Source organism: Pseudophryne corroboree, chromosome 11, assembly GCF_028390025.1.
Source record: "Pseudophryne corroboree isolate aPseCor3 chromosome 11, aPseCor3.hap2, whole genome shotgun sequence".
Taxonomy (NCBI): domain Eukaryota; kingdom Metazoa; phylum Chordata; class Amphibia; order Anura; family Myobatrachidae; genus Pseudophryne; species Pseudophryne corroboree.
The window spans coordinates 217,025,001-217,045,366 of NC_086454.1; the positions used below are offsets into that span (position 1 = coordinate 217,025,001).

Consider the following 20,366-nt stretch of genomic DNA (forward strand, 5'->3'; position numbering starts at 1 on the left):
ACCGAGCCGTCCGGCTTCGGTACCACAACAGTGTGGAATAATACCCCGTTCCCTGTTGCAGGAGGGGTACCTTGATTATCACCTGCTGGGAATACAGCTTGTGAATGGCTTCCAAAACTGTCTCCCTGTCAGAAGGAGACCTCGGTAAAGCCGACTTTAGGAAACGGCGAGGGGGAGACGTCTCGAATTCCAATTTGTACCCCTGAGATATCACCTGAAGGATCCAGGGGTCTACTTGCGAGTGAGCCCACTGCGCGCTGAAATTCATTAAGACGGGCCCCCACCGTGCCTGATTCTGCTTGTAAAGCCCCAGCGTCATACTGAGGGCTTGGCAGAGGCGGGAGAGGGTTTCTGTTCCTGGGAACTGGCTGATTTCTGCAGCCCTTTTCCTCTGCCTCTGTCACGGGCAGAAATGAGGAACCTTTTGCCCGCTTGTCCACGAAAAGACTGCACCTGATAATACGGCGTCTTCTCATGTTGAGAGGCGACCTGGGGTACAAACGTGGATTTCCCAGCTGTTGCCGTGGCCACCAGGTCTGAAAGACCGACCCCAAATAACTCCTCCCCTTATTAAGGCAATACTTCCAAATGCCGTTTGGAATACGCATCACCTGACCACTGACGTGTCCATAACCCTCTACTGGTAGAAATGGACAACGCACTTAGACTTGATGCCAGTCGGCAAATATTCCGCTGTGCATCACGCATATATAGAAATGCATCTTTTAAATGCTCTATAGGCAAAAATATACTGTCCCTATCTAGGGTATCAATATTTTCAGTCAGGGAATCCGACCACGCCAACCCAGCACTGCACATCCAGGCTGAGGTGATTGCTGGTCGCAGTATAACACCAGTATGTGTGTAAATACATTTTAGGATACCCTCCTGCTTTCTATCAGCAGGATCCTTAAGGGCAGTCATCTCAGGAGAGGGTAGAGCCCTTACAAGCGTGTGAGCGCTTTATCCACCCTAGGGGGTGTTTCCCAACGCACCCTAACCTCTGGCGGGAAAGGATATAATGCCAATAACATTTTAGAAATTATCAGTTGTTATCGGGGGAAACCCACGCATCATCACACACCTCATTTAATTTCTCAGATTCAGGAAAACTACAGGTAGTTTTTCCTCACCGAACATAATACCCTTTTTTGGTGGTACTCGTTTATCAGAAATGTGTAAAACATTTTTCATTGCCTCAATCATGTAACATGTGGCCCTACTGGAAGTCACATTTGTCTCTTCACCGTCGACACTGGAGTCAGTATCCGTGTCGGCGTCTATATCTGCCATCTGAGGTAACGGGCGCTTTAGAGCCCCTGACGGCCTATGAGACGTCTGGACAGGCACAAGCTGAGTAGCCGGCTGTCTCATGTCAACCACTGTCTTTTATACAGAGCTGACACTGTCACATAATTCCTTCCAACAGTTCATCCACTCAGGTGTCGAACCCCTAGGGGGTGACATCACTATTACAGGCAATCTGCTCCGTCTCCACATCATTTTTCTCCTCATACATGTCGACACAAACGTACCAACATACAGCACACACACAGGGAATGCTCTGGTAGAGGACAGGACCCCACTAGCCCTTTGGGGAGACAGAGGGAGAGTTTGCCAGCACACACCAGAACGCTATATATATACAGGGATAACCTTATATAAGTGTTTTTCCCCTTATAGCGGTTGTATCTTTAATACTGCGCGTAATCAGTGCCCCCCCTCTCTTTTTTAACCCTTTCTGTAGTGTAGTGACTGCAGGGGAGAGCGAGGGAGCTTCCCTCCAACGGAGCTGTGAGGGAAAATGGCGCCAGTGTGCTGAGGAGATAGGCTCCGCCCCCTTATCGGCGGCCTTATCTCCCGTTTTTCTATGTATTCTGGCAGGGGTTAAATGCATCCATATAGCCCAGGAGCTATATGTGATGTATTTTTTGCCATCTAAGGTATTTTTATTGCGTCTCAGGGCGCCCCCCCCTAGCGCCCTGCACCCTCAGTGACCGGAGTGTGAAGTGTGCTGAGAGCAATGGCGCACAGCTGCGGTGCTGTGCGCTACCTTATTGAAGACAGGACGTCTTCTGCCGCCGATTTTCCGGACCTCTTCTGCTCTTCTGGCTCTGTGAGGGGGACGGCGGCGCGGCTCTGGGACCCATCCATGGCTGGGCCTGTGATCGTCCCTCTGGAGCTAATGTCCAGTAGCCTAAGAAGCCCAATCCACTCTGCACGCAGGTGAGTTCGCTTCTTCTCCCCTTAGTCCCTCGATGCAGTGAGCCTGTTGCCAGCAGGACTCACTGAAAATAAAAAACCTAATTTAAACTTTTACTCTAAGCAGCTCAGGAGAGCCACCTAGATTGCACCCTTCTCGTTCGGGCACAAAAATCTAACTGAGGCTTGGAGGAGGGTCATAGGGGGAGGAGCCAGTGCACACCAGCTAGTCCTAAAGCTTTTACTTTTGTGCCCAGTCTCCTGCGGAGCCGCTATTCCCCATGGTCCTTTCGGAGTCCCCAGCATCCAGTAGGACGTCAGAGAAACAGGTGTATCACTACACAGTATTTGTAAACTATACACTCCAAAGCAAAGTGCAACTACACTATATAGCCAGCGTTTACTGGGACGTGCACTCCCAGCGTGTCTAAGAACGCTTGCATCTAGCCGTGCTGGGCTGTGTCTTTTACCACCCCACTCACTATGTATGCGGCGTGTGAGTGGCTATGTGCGCCTTAGAAGTGTGTGCAGTCGTGGCAAACGAGGCGCAAATGCACCTAGATGTAGCCACAATGAGCGTGGAGACATCTGTAACTGTTTAGTGCACTAAAATCGCCATCACTGAAAAGTTGTTGGTGGAAACTGGAGGAGTTGTTTGACAGTGATCATATTTGACTGCAATAGAAGAGAAAATTATGACCTGCAGTGAGGGCAAATATAGGTCAGTCTCTACGCAATGGATCACTGATCACAGAGATTTAATTTAAAGGTGAAAATTATCCACTCAGATGTGTAGATCCATTATGTCCATCTGCAGGAAAAGAAAGAGTCTGGCCAACTTGAAAACTGTAGGAGGAGCAACACACTGTTCACCCCAAGCCGTATAGACCTTTCAGATGGTAATGTCTAGAAGTGACCTCCTACCGAGCTTGAAGCATGGAAGGGATCACAGCTGAAGAAATACCCTTCTGTCTTAAAATGGCCTTTTCAACAGCCAAACAGTCGCCTTAAGTCCGAATAGATGAAAGGACCCTGTTGTACGAGATCTTCTTGCAGCGGTAGTGGCCACTGATAGTCTATCATCAGAAAACATAGGCTGGAGTACCAGGCTCTGCGAGGCCAGTCCGGAGATATTAGTAGCACTTTGGCTTCTTCTCTCTTTATGCGCTGCAGTAGACAAGGCAATAGAGGAAATGGTGGAAACAGACAAATTAGAACTACCATGGTGTCGTGAGACCTTCACTGCATTGCTGTTGGGTATATCATCCGAGAGCAGTATAGCAGCAGTTAGTGAATGTGCTGGGATGTCATGAGGTCGATCTGTGGAAGACCCCACCGATGGACTAGCTGTCGGAATATCTGAGGATGGAGAGCACAATACACCTGGTGAACGTCCTGGCACCTGAGATAATTAGCCTCCAAATTTTCTACACCTGGAATTAAGATTACCAACATGGCGTGTGCGCATTTCTGTGAGTCACTTCGATTTTTTTGAAGTAACTGGCCCTTGGAATGAGCAGTCAGGAAAAGATCGTCAAGATAAGGGACAATTGTAACCCCTTGTCTCCGAAGTAGAGCTATCATGATGGTCATGATCTTCGTGAACACCCTGGGAGCAGAGGACCGGCCTTACTGCAAAGTCTGGAATTGGAGGTGAGAGTCCCAAATGGCGAATCTGAGAAACGCCTGGTGCGGAGGCAAAATGGGAATGTGCAGGTAAGTGAACTTGATGTCTAAGGACACGATAAACTCGTTTTGTTTCTGTCCTGCTATAACCGATGGAAGAGACTCCATCTGGAATTTGAGTACTCTCAAAAAAGAATTGAGATCCTTCAAATTCAAAATTGGACTGGCCGATCTGTCCGGTTTCAGCACAATGAACAAGGTTTGAGTAGAAGCCCTGTTTCTGCTTATGTGTGGGGACTGGGACCAACACCCTTGCAGCCAGGTGTTTGCTGATAGTACAACACACCTGTCAAACCTGTGGTAAAGTACAGGTGAGGTGGTTCGATTTGGAAATATATTTTGTACCCCTGGATAATGAGGTCCAGAAGCCAGGCATCTGAACAGGACTCTGTCCAAACGTCCCTGTAATCTCGCAAACAAGCTACCAGGTGAGAGGGAAGCCTCTCATGCACTGGGCTGGTTGGTGGACTTAATGTCCTGGTGGGTGGAGTGCACTGCTCCTCTGCCACGACCTCTGGAACCCGGGGAGCTGCAGCACCTCCCCTGGAACGGCCTCTGAATTTGGAGGGTGCACAAACAGACCAAAAGGAAGCTCCTGTGTACGACCTCTGAGAAGCTTACCTCCATTTACCTGGTAAATCCATTTTCTCTAACGTCCTAAGTGGATGCTGGGGACTCCGTAAGGACCATGGGGATTAGCTGCTCCGCAGGAGACTGGGCACAACTACAAAGAAAGCTTTAGACTACTGGTGTGCACTGGCTCCTCCCACTAAGACCCTCCTCCCGACCTCAGTTAGATTCTTGTGCCCGGCCGAGCTGGATGCACACTAGAGGCTCTCCTGAGCACCTAGAAAGACTCGGCAGTGGACAGGTGATGCAGATTCCAAACGACACATGGAAGTTCTGCCTTATAAGGGTGAGGAATTGTTCGGGGATGGTCTCTCGGACCTCGTTTACACAGCAACAGCTGGGAAGTCTACATTTTTGCCCCATGTTCCCTCACAACCAAAGAAAGCACCGTATTATCAGGTACAGTCCTTTCGGCCCAATAGGGGCAAGCGGGTTAAAGGTGCGTCCTTTCTGCCCAGAGGCAGAGGTAGAGGGAAAAAGCTGCAACATACAGCCAGTTCCCAGGAGCAAAAGTCCTCCCCCGCTTCCTCAAAGTCCACAGCATGATGCTGGGGCTCCACAGGCAGAGCCAGGTACGGTGGGGGCCCGTCTCAAGCATTTCAGCAAGCAGTAGGCTCGCTCACGGGTGGATCCCTGGATCCTTCAAATAGTATCTCAGGGGTACAAACTGGAATTTGAGACGTCTCCCCCCGCCGTTTCCTCAAATCTGCCTTGCCAACCACTCCCTCAGGCAGGGAGGCAGTGTTACAGGCAATTCAAAAGCTGTATTCACAACAAGTGATAGTAAAGGTGCCCCTACTTCAACAAGGAAGGGGTTACTATTCCACAATGTTTGTGGTACCGAAACCGGACGGTTCGGTGAGACCCATTTTAAATTTGAAATCCTTGAACACATATATAAAAAAATTCAAGTTCAAGATGGAATCGCTCAGGGCGGTTATTGCGAGCCTGGACGAGGGAGATTACATGGTATCGCTGGACATCAAGGATGCTTACCTACATGTCCCCATTTACCATCCTCACCAGGAGTACCTCAGGTTTGTGGTACAAGATTGTCATTACCAATTCCAGACGTTGCCGTTCGGTCTCTCCACGGCTCCGAGGGTCTTTACCAAGGTAATGGCGGAAATGATGATACTCCTTCGAAGGAAGGGAGTTTTAATTATCCCGTACTTGGACGATCTCCTGATAAAGGCGAGGTCCAGAGAACAGTTATTGGTAGGGGTAGCACTATCTCGGGAAGTGCTGCAACAGCACGGCTGGATTCTAAACATTCCAAAGTCACAGCTGGTCCCTACGACACGCCTGCTGTTCCTAGGGATGGTTCTGGACACAGAACAGAGAAAATAAGAATTTACTTACCGATAATTCTATTTCTCGTAGTCCGTAGTGGATGCTGGGAACTCCGTAAGGACCATGGGGAATAGCGGCTCCGCAGGAGACTGGGCACAAAAGTAAAGCTTTAGGACTACCTGGTGTGCACTGGCTCCTCCCCCTTATGACCCTCCTCCAAGCCTCAGTTAGGATACTGTGCCCGGACGAGCGTACACAATAAGGAAGGATTTTGAATCCCTGGTAAGACTCATACCAGCCACACCAATCACACCGTATAACCTGTGATCTGAACCCAGTTAACAGCATGATAACAGAGGAGCCTCTGGAAGGATGGCTCACAACAATAATAACCCGATTTTTGTAACAATAACTATGTACAAGTATTGCAGACAATCCGCACTTGGGATGGGCGCCCAGCATCCACTACGGACTACGAGAAATAGAATTATCGGTAAGTAAATTCTTATTTTCTCTGACGTCCTAGTGGATGCTGGGAACTCCGTAAGGACCATGAGGATTATACCAAAGCTCCCAAACGGGCGGATGACTCTGCAGCACCGAATGAGAGAACTCCAGGTCCTCCTCAGCCAGGGTATCAAATTTGTAGAATTTTGCAAACGTGTTTGCCCCTGACCAAGTAGCTGCTCGGCAAAGTTGTAACGCCGAGACCCCTCGGGCAGCCGCCCAAGATGAACCCACCTTCCTTGTGGAATGGGCTTTTACAGATTTTTGGCTGTGGCAGGCCTGCCACAGAATGTGCAAGCTGAATTGTACTACAAATCCAACGAGCAATAGTCTGCTTAGAAGCAGGAGCACCCAGCTTGTTGGGTGCATACAGGATAAACAGCGAGTCAGATTTCCTGACTCCAGCCGTCCTGGAAACATATATTTTCAAGGCCCTGACTACGTCCAACAACTTGGAGTCCTCCAAGTCACTAGTAGCCGCAGGTACCACAATAGGTTGGTTCAGATGAAACACTGAAACCCCTTAGGGAGAAAATGAGGACGAGTCCTCAATTCCGCCCTGTCTGAATGGAAGATCAGATAAGGGCTTTTACAGGATAAAGCCCGCCAATTCTGACACGCGCCTGGCCGAGGCTAGGGCCAACCACATGACCACTTTCCATGTGAGATATTTTAACTCCACAGATTCAAGTGGTTCAAACCAATGTGACTTTAGGTACCCCAAAACTACATTGAGATCCCCAAGGTGCCACTGGAGGCACAAAAGGAGGCTGTATATGCAGTACCCCTTTTACAAACGTCTGAACTTCAGGAACTGAAGCTAGTTCTTTCTGGAAGAAAATTGACAGGGCCGAAATTTGAACCTTAATGGACCCCAATTTTAGGCCCATAGACACTCCTGTTTACAGGAAATGCAGGAATCGACCTAGTTGAAATTCCTCCATCGGGGCCTTACTGGCCTCGCACCACGCAACATATTTTCGCCAAATGCGGTGATAATGCTTGCGGTTACATCCTTCCTGGCTTGATCAGGGTAGGGATGACTTCATCCGGAATGCCTTTTTCCTTCAGGATCCGGCGGTCAACCGCCCTGCCGTCAAACGCAGCCGCGGTAAGTCTTGGAATAGACAGGGTCCTTGCTGGAGCAGGTCCCTTCTTAGAGGTAGAGGCCACGGGTCCGCAGTGAGCATCTCTTGAAGTTCTGGGTACCAAGTCCTTCTTGGCCAATCCGGAGCCACGAGTATAGTTCTTACTCCCCTCCGTCTTATAATTCTCAGTACTTTTGGTATGAGAGGAAGAGGAGGGAACACATACACTGACTGGTACCCCCACGGTGTTACCAGAGCGTCCACAGCTATTGCCTGAGGGTCCCTTGACCTGGCGCAATACCTGTCCAATTTTTTGTTTAGGCGGGACGCCATCATGTCCACCTTTGGTTTTTCCCAATGGTTTACAATCATGTGGAAGACTTCTGGGTGAAGTCCCCACTCTCCCGGGTGGAGGTCGTGCCTGCTGAGGAAGTCTGCTTCCCAGTTGTCCACTCCCGGAATGAACACTGCTGACAATGCTATCACATGATTTTCCGCCCAGCGAAAAATCCTTGCAGCTTCTGCCATTGCCCTCCTGCTTCTTGTGCCGCCCTGTCTGTTTACGTGGGCGACCGCCGTGATGTTTTCCGACTGGATCCGCACCGGCTGACCTTGAAGCAGAGGTTTTGCTTGGCTTAGGGCATTGTAAATGGCCCTTAGCTCCAAAATATTTATGTGAAGTGATGTCTCCAGGCTTGACCACAAGCCCTGGAAATTTATTCCCTGTGTGAGTGCTCCCCAGCCTCGCAGGCTGGCATCCGTGGTCACCAGGACCCAGTCCTGAATGCCGAATCTGCGGCCCTCTAGAAGATGAGCACTCTGCAAACCACCACAGGAGAGACACCCTTGTCTTTGGTGACAGGGTTATCCGCTGATGCATCTGAAGATGTGATCCGGACCATTTGTCCAGCAGGTCCCACTGGAAAGTTCTTGCGTGGAATCTGCCGAATGGAATTGCTTCGTAGGAAGCCACCATTTTTCCCAGGACCCTTGTGCACTGATGCACTGACACTTGGCCTGGTTTTAGGAGGTTTCTGACTAGTTCGGATAACTCCCTGGCTTTCTCCTCCGGGAGAAAACACCTTTTTCTGGACTGTGTCCAGGATCATCCCTAGGAATAGCAGGCGTGTCGTCGGGATCAGCTGCGATTTTGGAATATTGAGAATCCAACCGTGCTGCCGCAGCACTATCTGAGATAGTGCTACCACGACTTCCAACTGTTCTCTGGATCTTGCCCTTATCAGGAGATCGTCCAAGTAAGGGATAACTAACACTCCCTTCTTTCGAAGGAGTATCATCATTTCGGCCATTACCTTGGTAAAGACCCGGGGTGCCGTGGACAATCCAAACGGCAGCGTCTGAAACTGATAGTGACAGTTCTGTACCACAAACCTGAGGTACCCTTGGAGAAGGGTAAATTGGGACATGTAGGTAAGCATCTTTGATGTCCAGAGAGACCATATAGTCCCCTTCTTCCAGGTTTGCAATCACTGCTCTGAGTGACTCCATCTTGAATTTGAACCTTTGTATGTAAGTGTTCAAGGATTTTAGATTTAAAATTGGTCTCACCGAGCCGTCCGGCTTCGGTACCACAAATAGTGTGGAATAGTACCCCTTTCCCTGTTGCAGGAGGGGTACCTTGATTATCACCTGCTGGGAATACAGCCTGTGAATGGCTTGCAATACCGCCTCCCTGTCTGAGGGAGACGTCGGTAAGCAGACTTTATGAAACGGCGAGGGGGAGACGTCTCGAATTTCTTGAGACGGGCCCCCACCGTGCCTGAGTCCGCTTGTAAAGCCCCAGCGTCATGCTGAGGACTTTGCGGAGGCGGGAGAGGGCTTTTGTTCCTGGGAACTGGCTGTTTGCTGCAGCCTTTTTCCTCTCCCTCTGCCACGGGGCAGAAATGAGGCGCCTTTTGCCCGCTTGCCCTTATGGGGCCGAAAGGACTGCGCCTGATAATACGGCGTCTTCTTAGGTTGAGAAGCTACCTGGGGTAAAATTGTGGATTTTCCAGCAGTTGCCGTGGCTACCAGGTCTGATAGACCTACCCCAAATAACTCCTCCCCCTTATAAGGCAATACTTCCATGTGCCTTTTAGAATCCGCATCAAATGACCACTGCCGCGTCCATAAATCTCTTCTTGCAGAAATGGACAGCGCGCTAACTCTTGATGCCAGTCGGCAAATATCCCTCTGTGCATCACGCATATATAAAAATGCATCTTTCAAATGCTCTATAGTCAGTAATATACTGTCCCTATCTAGGGTATCAATATTTTCAGTCAGGGAATCCGACCACGCCACGCCCGCACTGCACATCCAGGCTGAGGCGATTGCTGGTCGCAGTATAACACCCGTGTGAGTGTATATACATTTTAGGATATTCTCCTGCTTTCTATCGGCAGGTTCCTTTAGGGAGGCCGTATCAGGAGAGCGTAGTGCTACCTGTTTTAGACAAGCGTGTGAGCGCTTTATCCACCCTAGGGGGTGTTTCCCCACGTGCCCTATCCTCTGGCGGGAAAGGGTATGATGCCAATAACCTTTTAGGAATTATCAGTTTTTTATCGGGGGAAACCCACGCCTCATCACACACTTCATTTAATTCCTCGGATACAGGAAAAACTACAGGCAGTTTTTTCTCACCAAACATAATACCCTTTTTAGTGGTACTTGTATTATCAGAGATATGCAATACATTTTTAATTGCTGCAATCATGTAACGTGTGGCCCTACTGGAAGTCATGTTTGTCTCCTCATCATCGACACTGGAGTCAGTATCCGTGTCTGTGTCTGCCATTTGAGGTAACGGGCGTTTTAAAGCCCCTGATGGCGTTTGAGACCCCTGGACAGGCACAAGCTGAGTAGCCGGCTGTCTCAAGTCGTCAACTGTCTTTCGTAAAGAACTGACACTGTCACGCAATTCCTTCCATAAGCTCAGCCACTCAGGTGTCGACTCCCTAGGGGGTGACAACTCTATAATAGGCAATTGCTCCGCCTCCATCTCATTTTCCTCCTCAAACATGTCGACGCAATCGTACCGACACACCGCACACACACAGGGAATGCTCTGATAGAGGACAGGACCCCACTAGCCCTTCGGGGAGACAGAGGGAGAGTATGCCAGCACACACCAGAGCGCTATATATAGACAGGAATACCACTATAAAATGTGCTTTTCCCTTTATAGCTGCTGTTAGTATCAAAACTGCGCCAAATTAGTGCCCCCCTCTCTTTTTTACCCTTTTCTGTAGTGCAGGACTGCAGGGGAGAGTCAGGGAGACGTCCTTCCAGCGGAGCTGTGATGGAAAATGGCGCCCGTGTGCTGAGGAGATAGGCTCCGCCCCCTTCTCGGCAGCCTTTTTTCCCGCTTTTTGGTGAGTTCTGGCAGGGGTTAAAATACATCCATATAGCCCTGGGGGTTATATGTGGTGTATTTATGCCAGCCAAGGTGTTTACATTGCTGCTCAGGGCGCCCCCCCCCCTAGCGCCCTGCACCCTCAGTGACCGAAGTGTGAAGTGTGCCTGAGTAACAATGGCGCACAGCTGCAGTGCTGTGCGCTACCTTGTTGAAGACTGATGTCTTCTGCCGCCGATTTTTCCGGACCTCTTCTTGCTTCTGGCTCTGTAAGGGGGCCGGCGGCGCGGCTCTGGGACCGAGCTCCGAGGCTGGGCTTGTGTTCGGTCCCTCTGGAGCTAATGGTGTCCAGTAGCCTAAGAAGCCCAAGCTGGCTGCAAGCAGGCAGGTTCGCTTCTTCTCCCCTTAGTCCCTCGATGCAGTGAGCCTGTTGCCAGCAGGTCTCACTGAAAATAAAAAACCTAAAACTAAACTTTCACTAAGAAGCTCAGGAGAGCACCTAGTGTGCACCCTTCTCGGCCGGGCACAAAAATCTAACTGAGGCTTGGAGGAGGGTCATAGGGGGAGGAGCCAGTGCACACCAGGTAGTCCTAAAGCTTTACTTTTGTGCCCAGTCTCCTGCGGAGCCGCTATTCCCCATGGTCCTTACGGAGTTCCCAGCATCCACTAGGACGTCAGAGAAAAGTGTTTCTCCCGGAGGAGAAGGCCAAGGAGCTGTCATCTCTAGTCAGAGGCCTCCTAAAACCAAAACAGGTGTCGGTGCATCACTGCACGCGGATCCTGGGAAAAATGGTAGCTTCCTACGAAGCGATTCCATTCGGCAGGTTTCATGCAAGAATCTTTCAGTGGGACCTGTTGGACAAGTGGTCCGGATCGCATCTTCAGATGCATCGTCTGATAACCCTGTCTCCAAGGACAAGGGTGTCTCTGTTGTGGTGGCTGCAGAGTGCTCATCTTCAAGAGGGCCGCAGATTCGGCATACAGGACTGGGTCCTGGTGACCACGGATGCCAGCCTTCGAGGCTGGGGAGCAGTCACACAGGGAAGAAACTTCCAAGGACTATGGACAAGTCAGGAGACTTCCCTGCACATAAATATTCTGGAACTAAGGGCCATATACAATGCCCTAAGTCAGGCAAAACCCCTGCTTCAAAACCAGCCGGTACTGATCCAGTCAGACAACATCACGGCAGTCGCCCATGTAAATCGACAGGGCGGCACGAGAAGCAGGACGGCGATGGCAGAAGCCACAAGGATTCTCTGATGGGCGGAAAATCACGTGTTAGCACTGTCAGCAGTGTTCATTCCGGGAGTGGACAACTGGGAAGCAGACTTCCTCAGCAGGCACGACCTCCACCCGGGAGAGTGGGGACTTCATCCAGAATTCATTCAAATGATTGTAAACCAGTGGGAAAAACCACAGGTGGACATGATGGTGTCCTGCCTAAACAAAAAGCTAGAAAAATATTGCGCCAGGTCAAGAGACCCGCAGGCGATAGCTGTGGACGCTCTGGTAACACCGTGGGTGTACCGATCGGTTTATGTGTTCCCTCCTCTTCCTCTCATACCAAAGGTACTGAGGATAATAAGGAGAAGAGGAGTAAGAACTATACTCATTGTTCCGGATTGGCCAAGAAGAGCGTGGTATCCGGAACTTCAAGAAATGATGTCAGAGGACCCATGGCCTCTTCCGCTCAGACAGGACCTGCTGCAGCAGGGACCCTGTCTGTTCCAAGACTTACCGCGGCTGCGTTTGACGGCATGGCGGTTGAACACCGAGTTCTCTCATTCGGTGCTGCAGAGTCATCCGCACTCTCCCGCCCATTTGGGAGCTTTGGTATAATCCCCATGGTCCTTACGGAGTCCCCAGCATCCACTTAGGACGTTAGAGAAAATAAGAATTTACTCACCGGTAATTCTATTTCTTATAGTCCGTAGTGGATGCTGGGCGCCCATCCCAAGTGCGGATTGTCTGCAATACTTGTATATAGTTATTGCTTAACTAAAGGGTTATTGTTGAGCTATCTGTTGAGAGGCTCAGTTGTTATCATGCTGTTAACTGGGTATTGTATCACGAGTTATACGGTGTGATTGGTGTGGCTGGTATGAGTCTTACCCGGGATTCAAAATCCTTCCTAATTGTGTCAGCTCTTCCGGGCACAGTATCCTAACTGAGGTCTGGAGGAGGGTCTTAGTGGGAGGAGCCAGTGCACACCAGTAGTCTAAAGCTTTCTTTGTAGTTGTGCCCAGTCTCCTGTGGAGCCGCTAATCCCCATGGTCCTTACGGAGTCCCCAGCATCCACTACGGACTATGAGAAACATAATTACCGGTGAGTACATTCTTATTTTTCCAGCCCTGCACCAATAAAGATATGTCCGTAAAGGCAAGTGTCACTACCGCCCTTTTGGATTCCGCATCCGCCTGACACTGATGTAGCCTAAGAGATCCTCATGCAGATATTGCCAAGGCAGAAATTAGACTGCCGAGGGTGCAGACATCCTTGGATGTTACCTCCAGATAGGTGGCAGATACACGGATGTGTTCAGCTAGAGGGATCATTTCCTCAGCAGAGAGACCCCCTTGCAAGCTTGTGGACAGTTCTGCCCAGGCTTCAATAGCATTGTTGACCCAACAACCTACCTGCGCAGGGCGGTGTTAATCGTATTGGGATTTGACTTTGCCTGACTCAGGCAGGCGAAACCAATCCCCAATAAGTGACAGCTATCAGGGCAAATTGGTACGCTGGTGGCTATCCTGTTAGATGCAGGAAATTATTGTGGCTAATTGAATACCCCCAAAGTAGTTTAATGATCACTTCAATGACAATACTGAAGTTTATGTAAATTATTTTTCTCTATTGATTGCAAAACCTTATTGTACACAATGCATGTAACTGATGTTTACAGAAAAAAAAATATTTTTGATAACATTGCTATTGCTGGACTTTTGAAGCCTTCAGAGAGACTAATTGGATCAGTGGTTAGGAAAGAATTTTACCATATCTAGGGAAACTATAAAACTAAAGTCAGGGGTAGAGTAATCCCTGTAGAGCCTACATGGTTCTACTGTATATAGGGATAATATTTATTGGACAGACAAATTTATAATGTCACAAAAACCCTGAGAAAAAAAAGGATGCTCTCTTACATCTTTGCTGCAGTCGTGCTAAACAGTCCACTTAGCACGTCAGGTGACGTGAAACTCTGCTAGCGCTGAGTGGTTGTTGTTTTTTTCCAGAAATGCTTTTTAATATGATTAAAACATTTAGTTTTTTTTAAATATATTCAACAAATTAATCTAAAACTATTTGATTAAAGCTGAAAGCCCAATGAAGACAAGTATAATTTTCATATCTAGTCAATTATCAAATGAATATGAAAGAAAGACCATACCAAAATCTTCATTTGTTCCTTTTGAAGTAATGACAGCTGACTCCAGACTCCGATGAGGCTTAAACCTTATCTGCACATCTTGCAGAGCCCTAAAACACATGTATATATAAAATCAACTCACTTCTTGCCATCAACGATTTTCATATTTCTGCACTCCCAACTCAAACTCTCAATGCATCTATTCATACAGATTAACTAAAAACATATCTGTTTATGTAATATGCCCACACAATAAAAAGAAAAAAAAAATTCTCAACTTGCCGCATGCAAAATATACAATGAATAGATTAATCTTACTCCAATAAATTCATAAATGAGGTGATTCCAAGTCCTTCTCTAAATGGTGGATTAGTTCTTAGTCCACAACCATAAATACATAGGTGAAGGTTTCCAAATGGATTTTCAATCTCAAAAAAAGAGAGAAATAATCTACTGCAACGTTGTCTGAACAAATGAACAGAAATGTTTTATTACATACAACTCACAATATATAGTGGAATATGAACCATTGCGATCCCTATCCACAGAATGTGGTTACATACTTGTGATTATGTTTTTATTGTGAGTTTTATGTAATAAAACATTTCTGTTAATTTGTTCAGACAATGTTGCACTAGATTATTTCTCTCTTTTTTTTGAGATTGAAAATCCATTTGGAAACCTTCACCTATGCATTTATGGTTGTGGACTAAGAACTAATCCACCATTTAGAGAAGGACTTGGAATCACCACATTCATGAATTTATTGGAGTAAGATTAATTTATTCATTGTATATGTTGTATGAGCTAAATTGAGAAAAAAAATGTCTTTGTATTGTGTTTATCTGTGGTTAGTTGTGAGGTAACACTATTTTTCTCAAGGCTGCTATACAAAATTTGAGATCACCAATTTTTTATATGCCCGCACAATTAATAAAAAAAATATCGTCTGGATGTTAGCTTGAGGTTGCGGGGGGAGAGTTAGGCTCAGGGAAGGGAGTGTCAGGGTTCTGAAAAAAATACAAAAATATATATAAAAAGAAGGGTGCTGATGATGTTTGAAAAGTGCTATCTATTGTTATTCTTGTTAAAATGGTCTCTGCAGCAGCCTCTAAGAGAGAAAACTGAATTATCCTGATAAATGATAAAAGAAGAATTATTGAAGTGCTAACGCTAACAGGAGAGAGTTTTTCCTGTATACATACACACCTGAAAAAATTAGATTTATGATAAGAATTTACCAATGTTAAATCTCTGTGAGGTACACTGGGCTCCACAAGGATTAACATCGGGGTGTAGAGTAGGATCTTGATCCGGAGCACCAACAGGCTCAAAGATTTGACTGTTCCCAAGATGCACAGCGCTGCCTCCTCTATAACCCTGCCTGCGTGCACAGGAGCTTAGTTTCGTTAACCAGCCCAATGCAGTAGCAGGTAATAGAGACGACAATCGCTCGTAGCCAATTACATCACACACTCACCACAGGAGAGGGTGTCAGCAGCTATGCCATACCAACCCAAAGAAGCTAAGTGCGTCAGGGTGGTCGTCTTGTGGAGCCCAGTGTACCTCGCAGAAAGAGATGCAACAACGGTAAGTTCTTACCATAAATCTCGTTTTCTGCTGCAGGGTCCACTGGGATCCACAATGATTAACATTGGGGATGTCCTAAAGCAGTTCCTTATGGGAGAGGACGCACTGTAGCGGGCACAAGAACCCAGCGCCCAAAGGAAGCATCCTGGGAAGGCGGACGTATCGAAGGCATAGAACCTTATAAACTTGTTCCCTGAGGACCACGTAGCCGCCTTGCACAATTGTTCAAGGGTCGCACCACGGTGGGCCGCCCAGGAAGGTCCTACTGACCGAGAAGAATGGGACTTAATGGTAGCAGGAGCTGGACGACCAGCCTGTACATAAGCATGTGCAATCACCATTCTAATCCATCTGGCCAAGTTATGCTTAGAAGCAGGCCAGCCCCGTTTGTGAAAACCAAACAGTACAAAAAGCGAATCAGATTTCCTAATGGAGGATGTTCTCTTCACATAGATACAGAGAACCCGTACCACATCCAAACATTGTTCTTTGGGAGAAAACTCAGGAGAATTAAAGGCCAGAACCACAATCTCCTGGTTAAGGTGGAAGGAAGACACTACATTTAGTAAACAACCCGGTCACATTCTAAGAATCGCCCGGTCACAGTGAAAAATCAAATGGGGGGGACTTACAGGATAAGGCAACAAAGTTCGAGACCCTTCTAGCTGAAATAACCAGCAAAAACAGCACCTTAAGGGAAAGCCACTTAAGGTCAGCAGATGCAAGAGGTTCAAATGTAGACTCTTGCAAGGCCTCCAGAACCACCGACAGTTCCCAAGGGGCCACAGGAGGTACATAAGGAGGCTGTATCCGCAACACGCCCTGAGTGAATGTATGAACATCAGGTAGGGCAACAATATATCTTTGAAACCAAATAGACAAGGCAGAAATATGAACCTTGAGGGAGGCCAGATGAAGGCCTAAGTCCAGGCCTTGTTGTAGGAAGGCCAACAGTTTGGCCATGCTAAACTTGGAAATGTCACGATTGTGAGACGCACACCAAGTAAAGTAAGCATTCCAGACCCTATGGTAAATCTGAGTTAAAGCCGGCTTACAGGCCTTCAACATAGTTTGAACGATTCCTTCAGAAAAACCCTTGGTCCTCAGGACGGAAGCTTCAAGAGCAATGCCGTCAATACCAGACGGGCCAAGTCCTGGTAAACACAAGGGCCCTGAACGAGGAGATCTGGTCGTTGTGGAAGTAGAAGGGGACGATCCAACGAGAGGCCCTGTAGATGGGAGAACCAGTGCCGCCTGGGCCACGCTGGAGCGACCAGAAGTAGGTTTCCTCCTTCTTGTTTGAACTTCCGTATTACTCTGGGCAGGAGTGACACAGGAGGGACCATGTACGGCAGCAGAAAGTTCCATGGGATTGACAGAGCAACCACGAACGCTGCTTGAGGATCCCTTGTCCTTGCTCCTAAGACCGGAACCCTGTGATTGTGTCAAGACGCCATCAGGTCTACATCTGAAAGTCCCCATTTGTCCACGAGAAGTTGAAACACCTCTGGATGGAGCATCCATTCTCCGGCATGTACGACGTGACGACTAAGAAAGTCCACTTCCCAGTTTAGGACACCCGGAATGAACACTGCGGAAATATACGTTATGGTAAGAACTTACTGTTGATAACGGTATTTCTCCAAAGTCCACAGGTATCCACAGGATAACATTGAGATATGATGGAGCAACAGCGGATTGGCACCAACGATCACAAGCTTTCAGGCCTCCCAGAATGCACCGGGCTCGTCCATATAATCCCGCCCACTGACTCAGTCAAATCAGTTGTTTCCAAAGCATATAGGCCGGAGCATTATGTAGAACCCTATACAGGCGAAAAAAACCCACATGTACACTCTTCCATCAAGAGGGAAGAGTTTAGTGAGTATACAGATTCTCAAAGCAGGTGAGTCAGGGTGGGGATCCCTGTGGATAGCTGTGGACTTAGGAGAAATACCATTATCAATGGTAAGTTCTTACCATAATGAATATTTCTCAGGCAGGGTCCACAGGTTATCCACAGGATAAAATTGGGATTTCCCAAAGCATTTTTTAGTGGTGGGGTGACACTCCTGATTAACAGGAGAACCCTATGACCGAATTGCGCATCATGAGAGGCAAAGATATCACAGGCACAATGTCTGATTGAATGTGTTTATTGGAAGCCATGTGGCTACCTTACATATCTGTTCCGCTCAAGCACAATATTGTGCTAACCATGAAAGATCTTCCTTGCATGAAAATTAAGCAGAGACATTAGCCGGGACAGGGAGATCAGCGTAAGAATAGGTTTCTGAAATCGTCATTCGAAGACACCTTGCTAGCGTCTGTTTAGTAGCAGGCCATCTCCTCTTGTGAAAACCATAGAGGATGAAAAGAGAACTTGTCTTTCTAATGGCAATGGTACAATCCATGTAGGTACTTAATGCCCGGACTATGTCCAGCGACGCATCTCGCGCAGAAAATCATGATTCCTGAAAAACCGGGACTATAATATTTTCGTTATGGTGGAATGTAGATCACCACTTAGGAAGATACCCAGACCTAGTTCTGAGAACTACTTTATCTGGATAACATCAGAAAAAATAAGAATTTACTTACCGATAATTCTATTTCTCGGAGTCCGTAGTGGATGCTGGGGTTCCTGAAAGGACCATGGGGAATAGCGGCTCCGCAGGAGACAGGGCACAAAAAAGTAAAGCTTTACTAGGTCAGGTGGTGTGCACTGGCTCCTCCCCCTATGACCCTCCTCCAGACTCCAGTTAGGTACTGTGCCCGGACGAGCATACACAATAAGGGAGGCATTTTGAATCCCGGGTAAGACTCATACCAGCCACACCAATCACACCGTACAACTTGTGATCTAAACCCAGTTAACAGTATGACAACAGAAAGGGCCTCTTAAAGATGGCTCCTTAACAATAACCCGAATTAGTTAACAATAACTATGTACAAGTATTGCAGATAATCCGCACTTGGGATGGGCGCCCAGCATCCACTACGGACTCCGAGAAATAGAATTATCGGTAAGTAAATTCTTATTTTCTCTATCGTCCTAAGTGGATGCTGGGGTTCCTGAAAGGACCATGGGGATTATACCAAAGCTCCCAAACGGGCGGGAGAGTGCGGATGACTCTGCAGCACCGAATGAGAGAACTCCAGGTCCTCCTTTGCCAGGGTATCAAATTTGTAAAATTTTACAAACGTGTTCTCCCCCGACCACGTAGCTGCTCGGCAGAGTTGTAATGCCGAGACCCCTCGGGCAGCCGCCCAAGATGAGCCCACCTTCCTTGTGGAGTGGGCTTTTACAGTTTTAGGCTGTGGCAGGCCTGCCACAGAATGTGCAAGTTGAATTGTGTTACAAATCCAACTAGCAATCGACTGCTTAGAAGCAGGTGCGCCCAACTTGTTGGGTGCATACAATATAAACAGCGAGTCAGATTTTCTGACTCCAGCCGTCCTTGCAATGTATATTTTTAAGGCTCTGACAACGTCCAACAACTTGGAGTCCTCCAAGTCGCTAGTGGCCGCAGGCACCACAATAGGTTGGTTCAGATGAAATGCTGATACCACTTTAGGGAGAAAATGCGGACGAGTCCGCAGTTCTGCCCTATCCGAATGGAAGATTAGATAAGGACTTTTATAAGATAAAGCCGCCAATTCAGATACTCTCCTGGCAGAGGCCAGGGCTAGTAACATAGTCACTTTCAATGTGAGATATTTCAAATCCACCTTTTTCAATGGTTCAAACCAATGGGATTTGAGGAAATCTAAAACTACATTTAGATCCCACGGTGCCACCGGAGGCACCACAGGAGGCTGTATATGCAGTACTCCCTTGACAAAAGTCTGGACCTCAGGGACAGAGGCCAATTCTTTTTGGAAGAATATTGACAGGGCCGAAATTTGAACCTTAATGGATCCCAATTTGAGACCCATAGATAATCCTGATTGCAGGAAATGTAGGAAACGACCCAGTTGGAATTCCTCCGTCGGAACCCTCCGATCCTCGCACCACGCTACATATTTTCGCCAAATGCGGTGATAATGTTTCACGGTGACTTCCTTCCGTGCCTTAATCAAGGTAGGAATGACTTCTTCTGGAATGCCTTTCCCTTTTAGGATCTGGCGTTCAACCGCCATGCCGTCAAACGCAGCCGCGGTAAGTCTTGAAAAAGACAGGGACCCTGCTGTAGCAGGTCCCTTCTCAGAGGTAGAGGCCACGGTTCGTCCGTGAGCATCTCTTGAAGTTCCGGATACCAAGTCCTTCTCGGCCAATCCGGAACCACTAGTATTGTTCTTACTCTTCTTTGCCGTATGATCTTCAATACCTTTGGTATGAGCGGCAGAGGAGGAAACACATACACTGACTGGTACACCCAAGGAGTTACCAGTGCGTCCACAGCTATTGCCTGTGGATCTCTTGACCTGGCGCAATATTTGTCCAGTTTCTTGTTGAGGCGAGACGCCATCATGTCTACAATTGGTCTTTCCCAACGGTCTATTAACATGTTGAAGACTTCTGGATGTAGACCCCACTCTCCCGGATGAAGATCGTGTCTGCTGAGGAAGTCTGCTTCCCAGTTGTCCACGCCCGGGATGAACACTGCTGACAGTGCTATCACGTGATTCTCCGCCCAGCGA

At 47.9% G+C, this 20,366-nt stretch overlaps 1 protein-coding gene across 2 annotated transcripts in view; it reads right to left on the reverse strand.

The window, feature by feature from the left end:
- Positions 1 to 20,366, reverse strand: part of EDC4 (enhancer of mRNA decapping 4) — a 1,121,437-nt gene that overhangs the window by 578,556 nt on the left and 522,515 nt on the right. For both annotated transcript variants that reach the window (XM_063945256.1, XM_063945257.1), the window contains one exon: positions 14,154 to 14,242. In XM_063945256.1, coding sequence (XP_063801326.1) covers positions 14,154 to 14,242 — 89 coding nt within the window. The remainder of the gene's footprint in view (positions 1 to 14,153; positions 14,243 to 20,366) is intronic.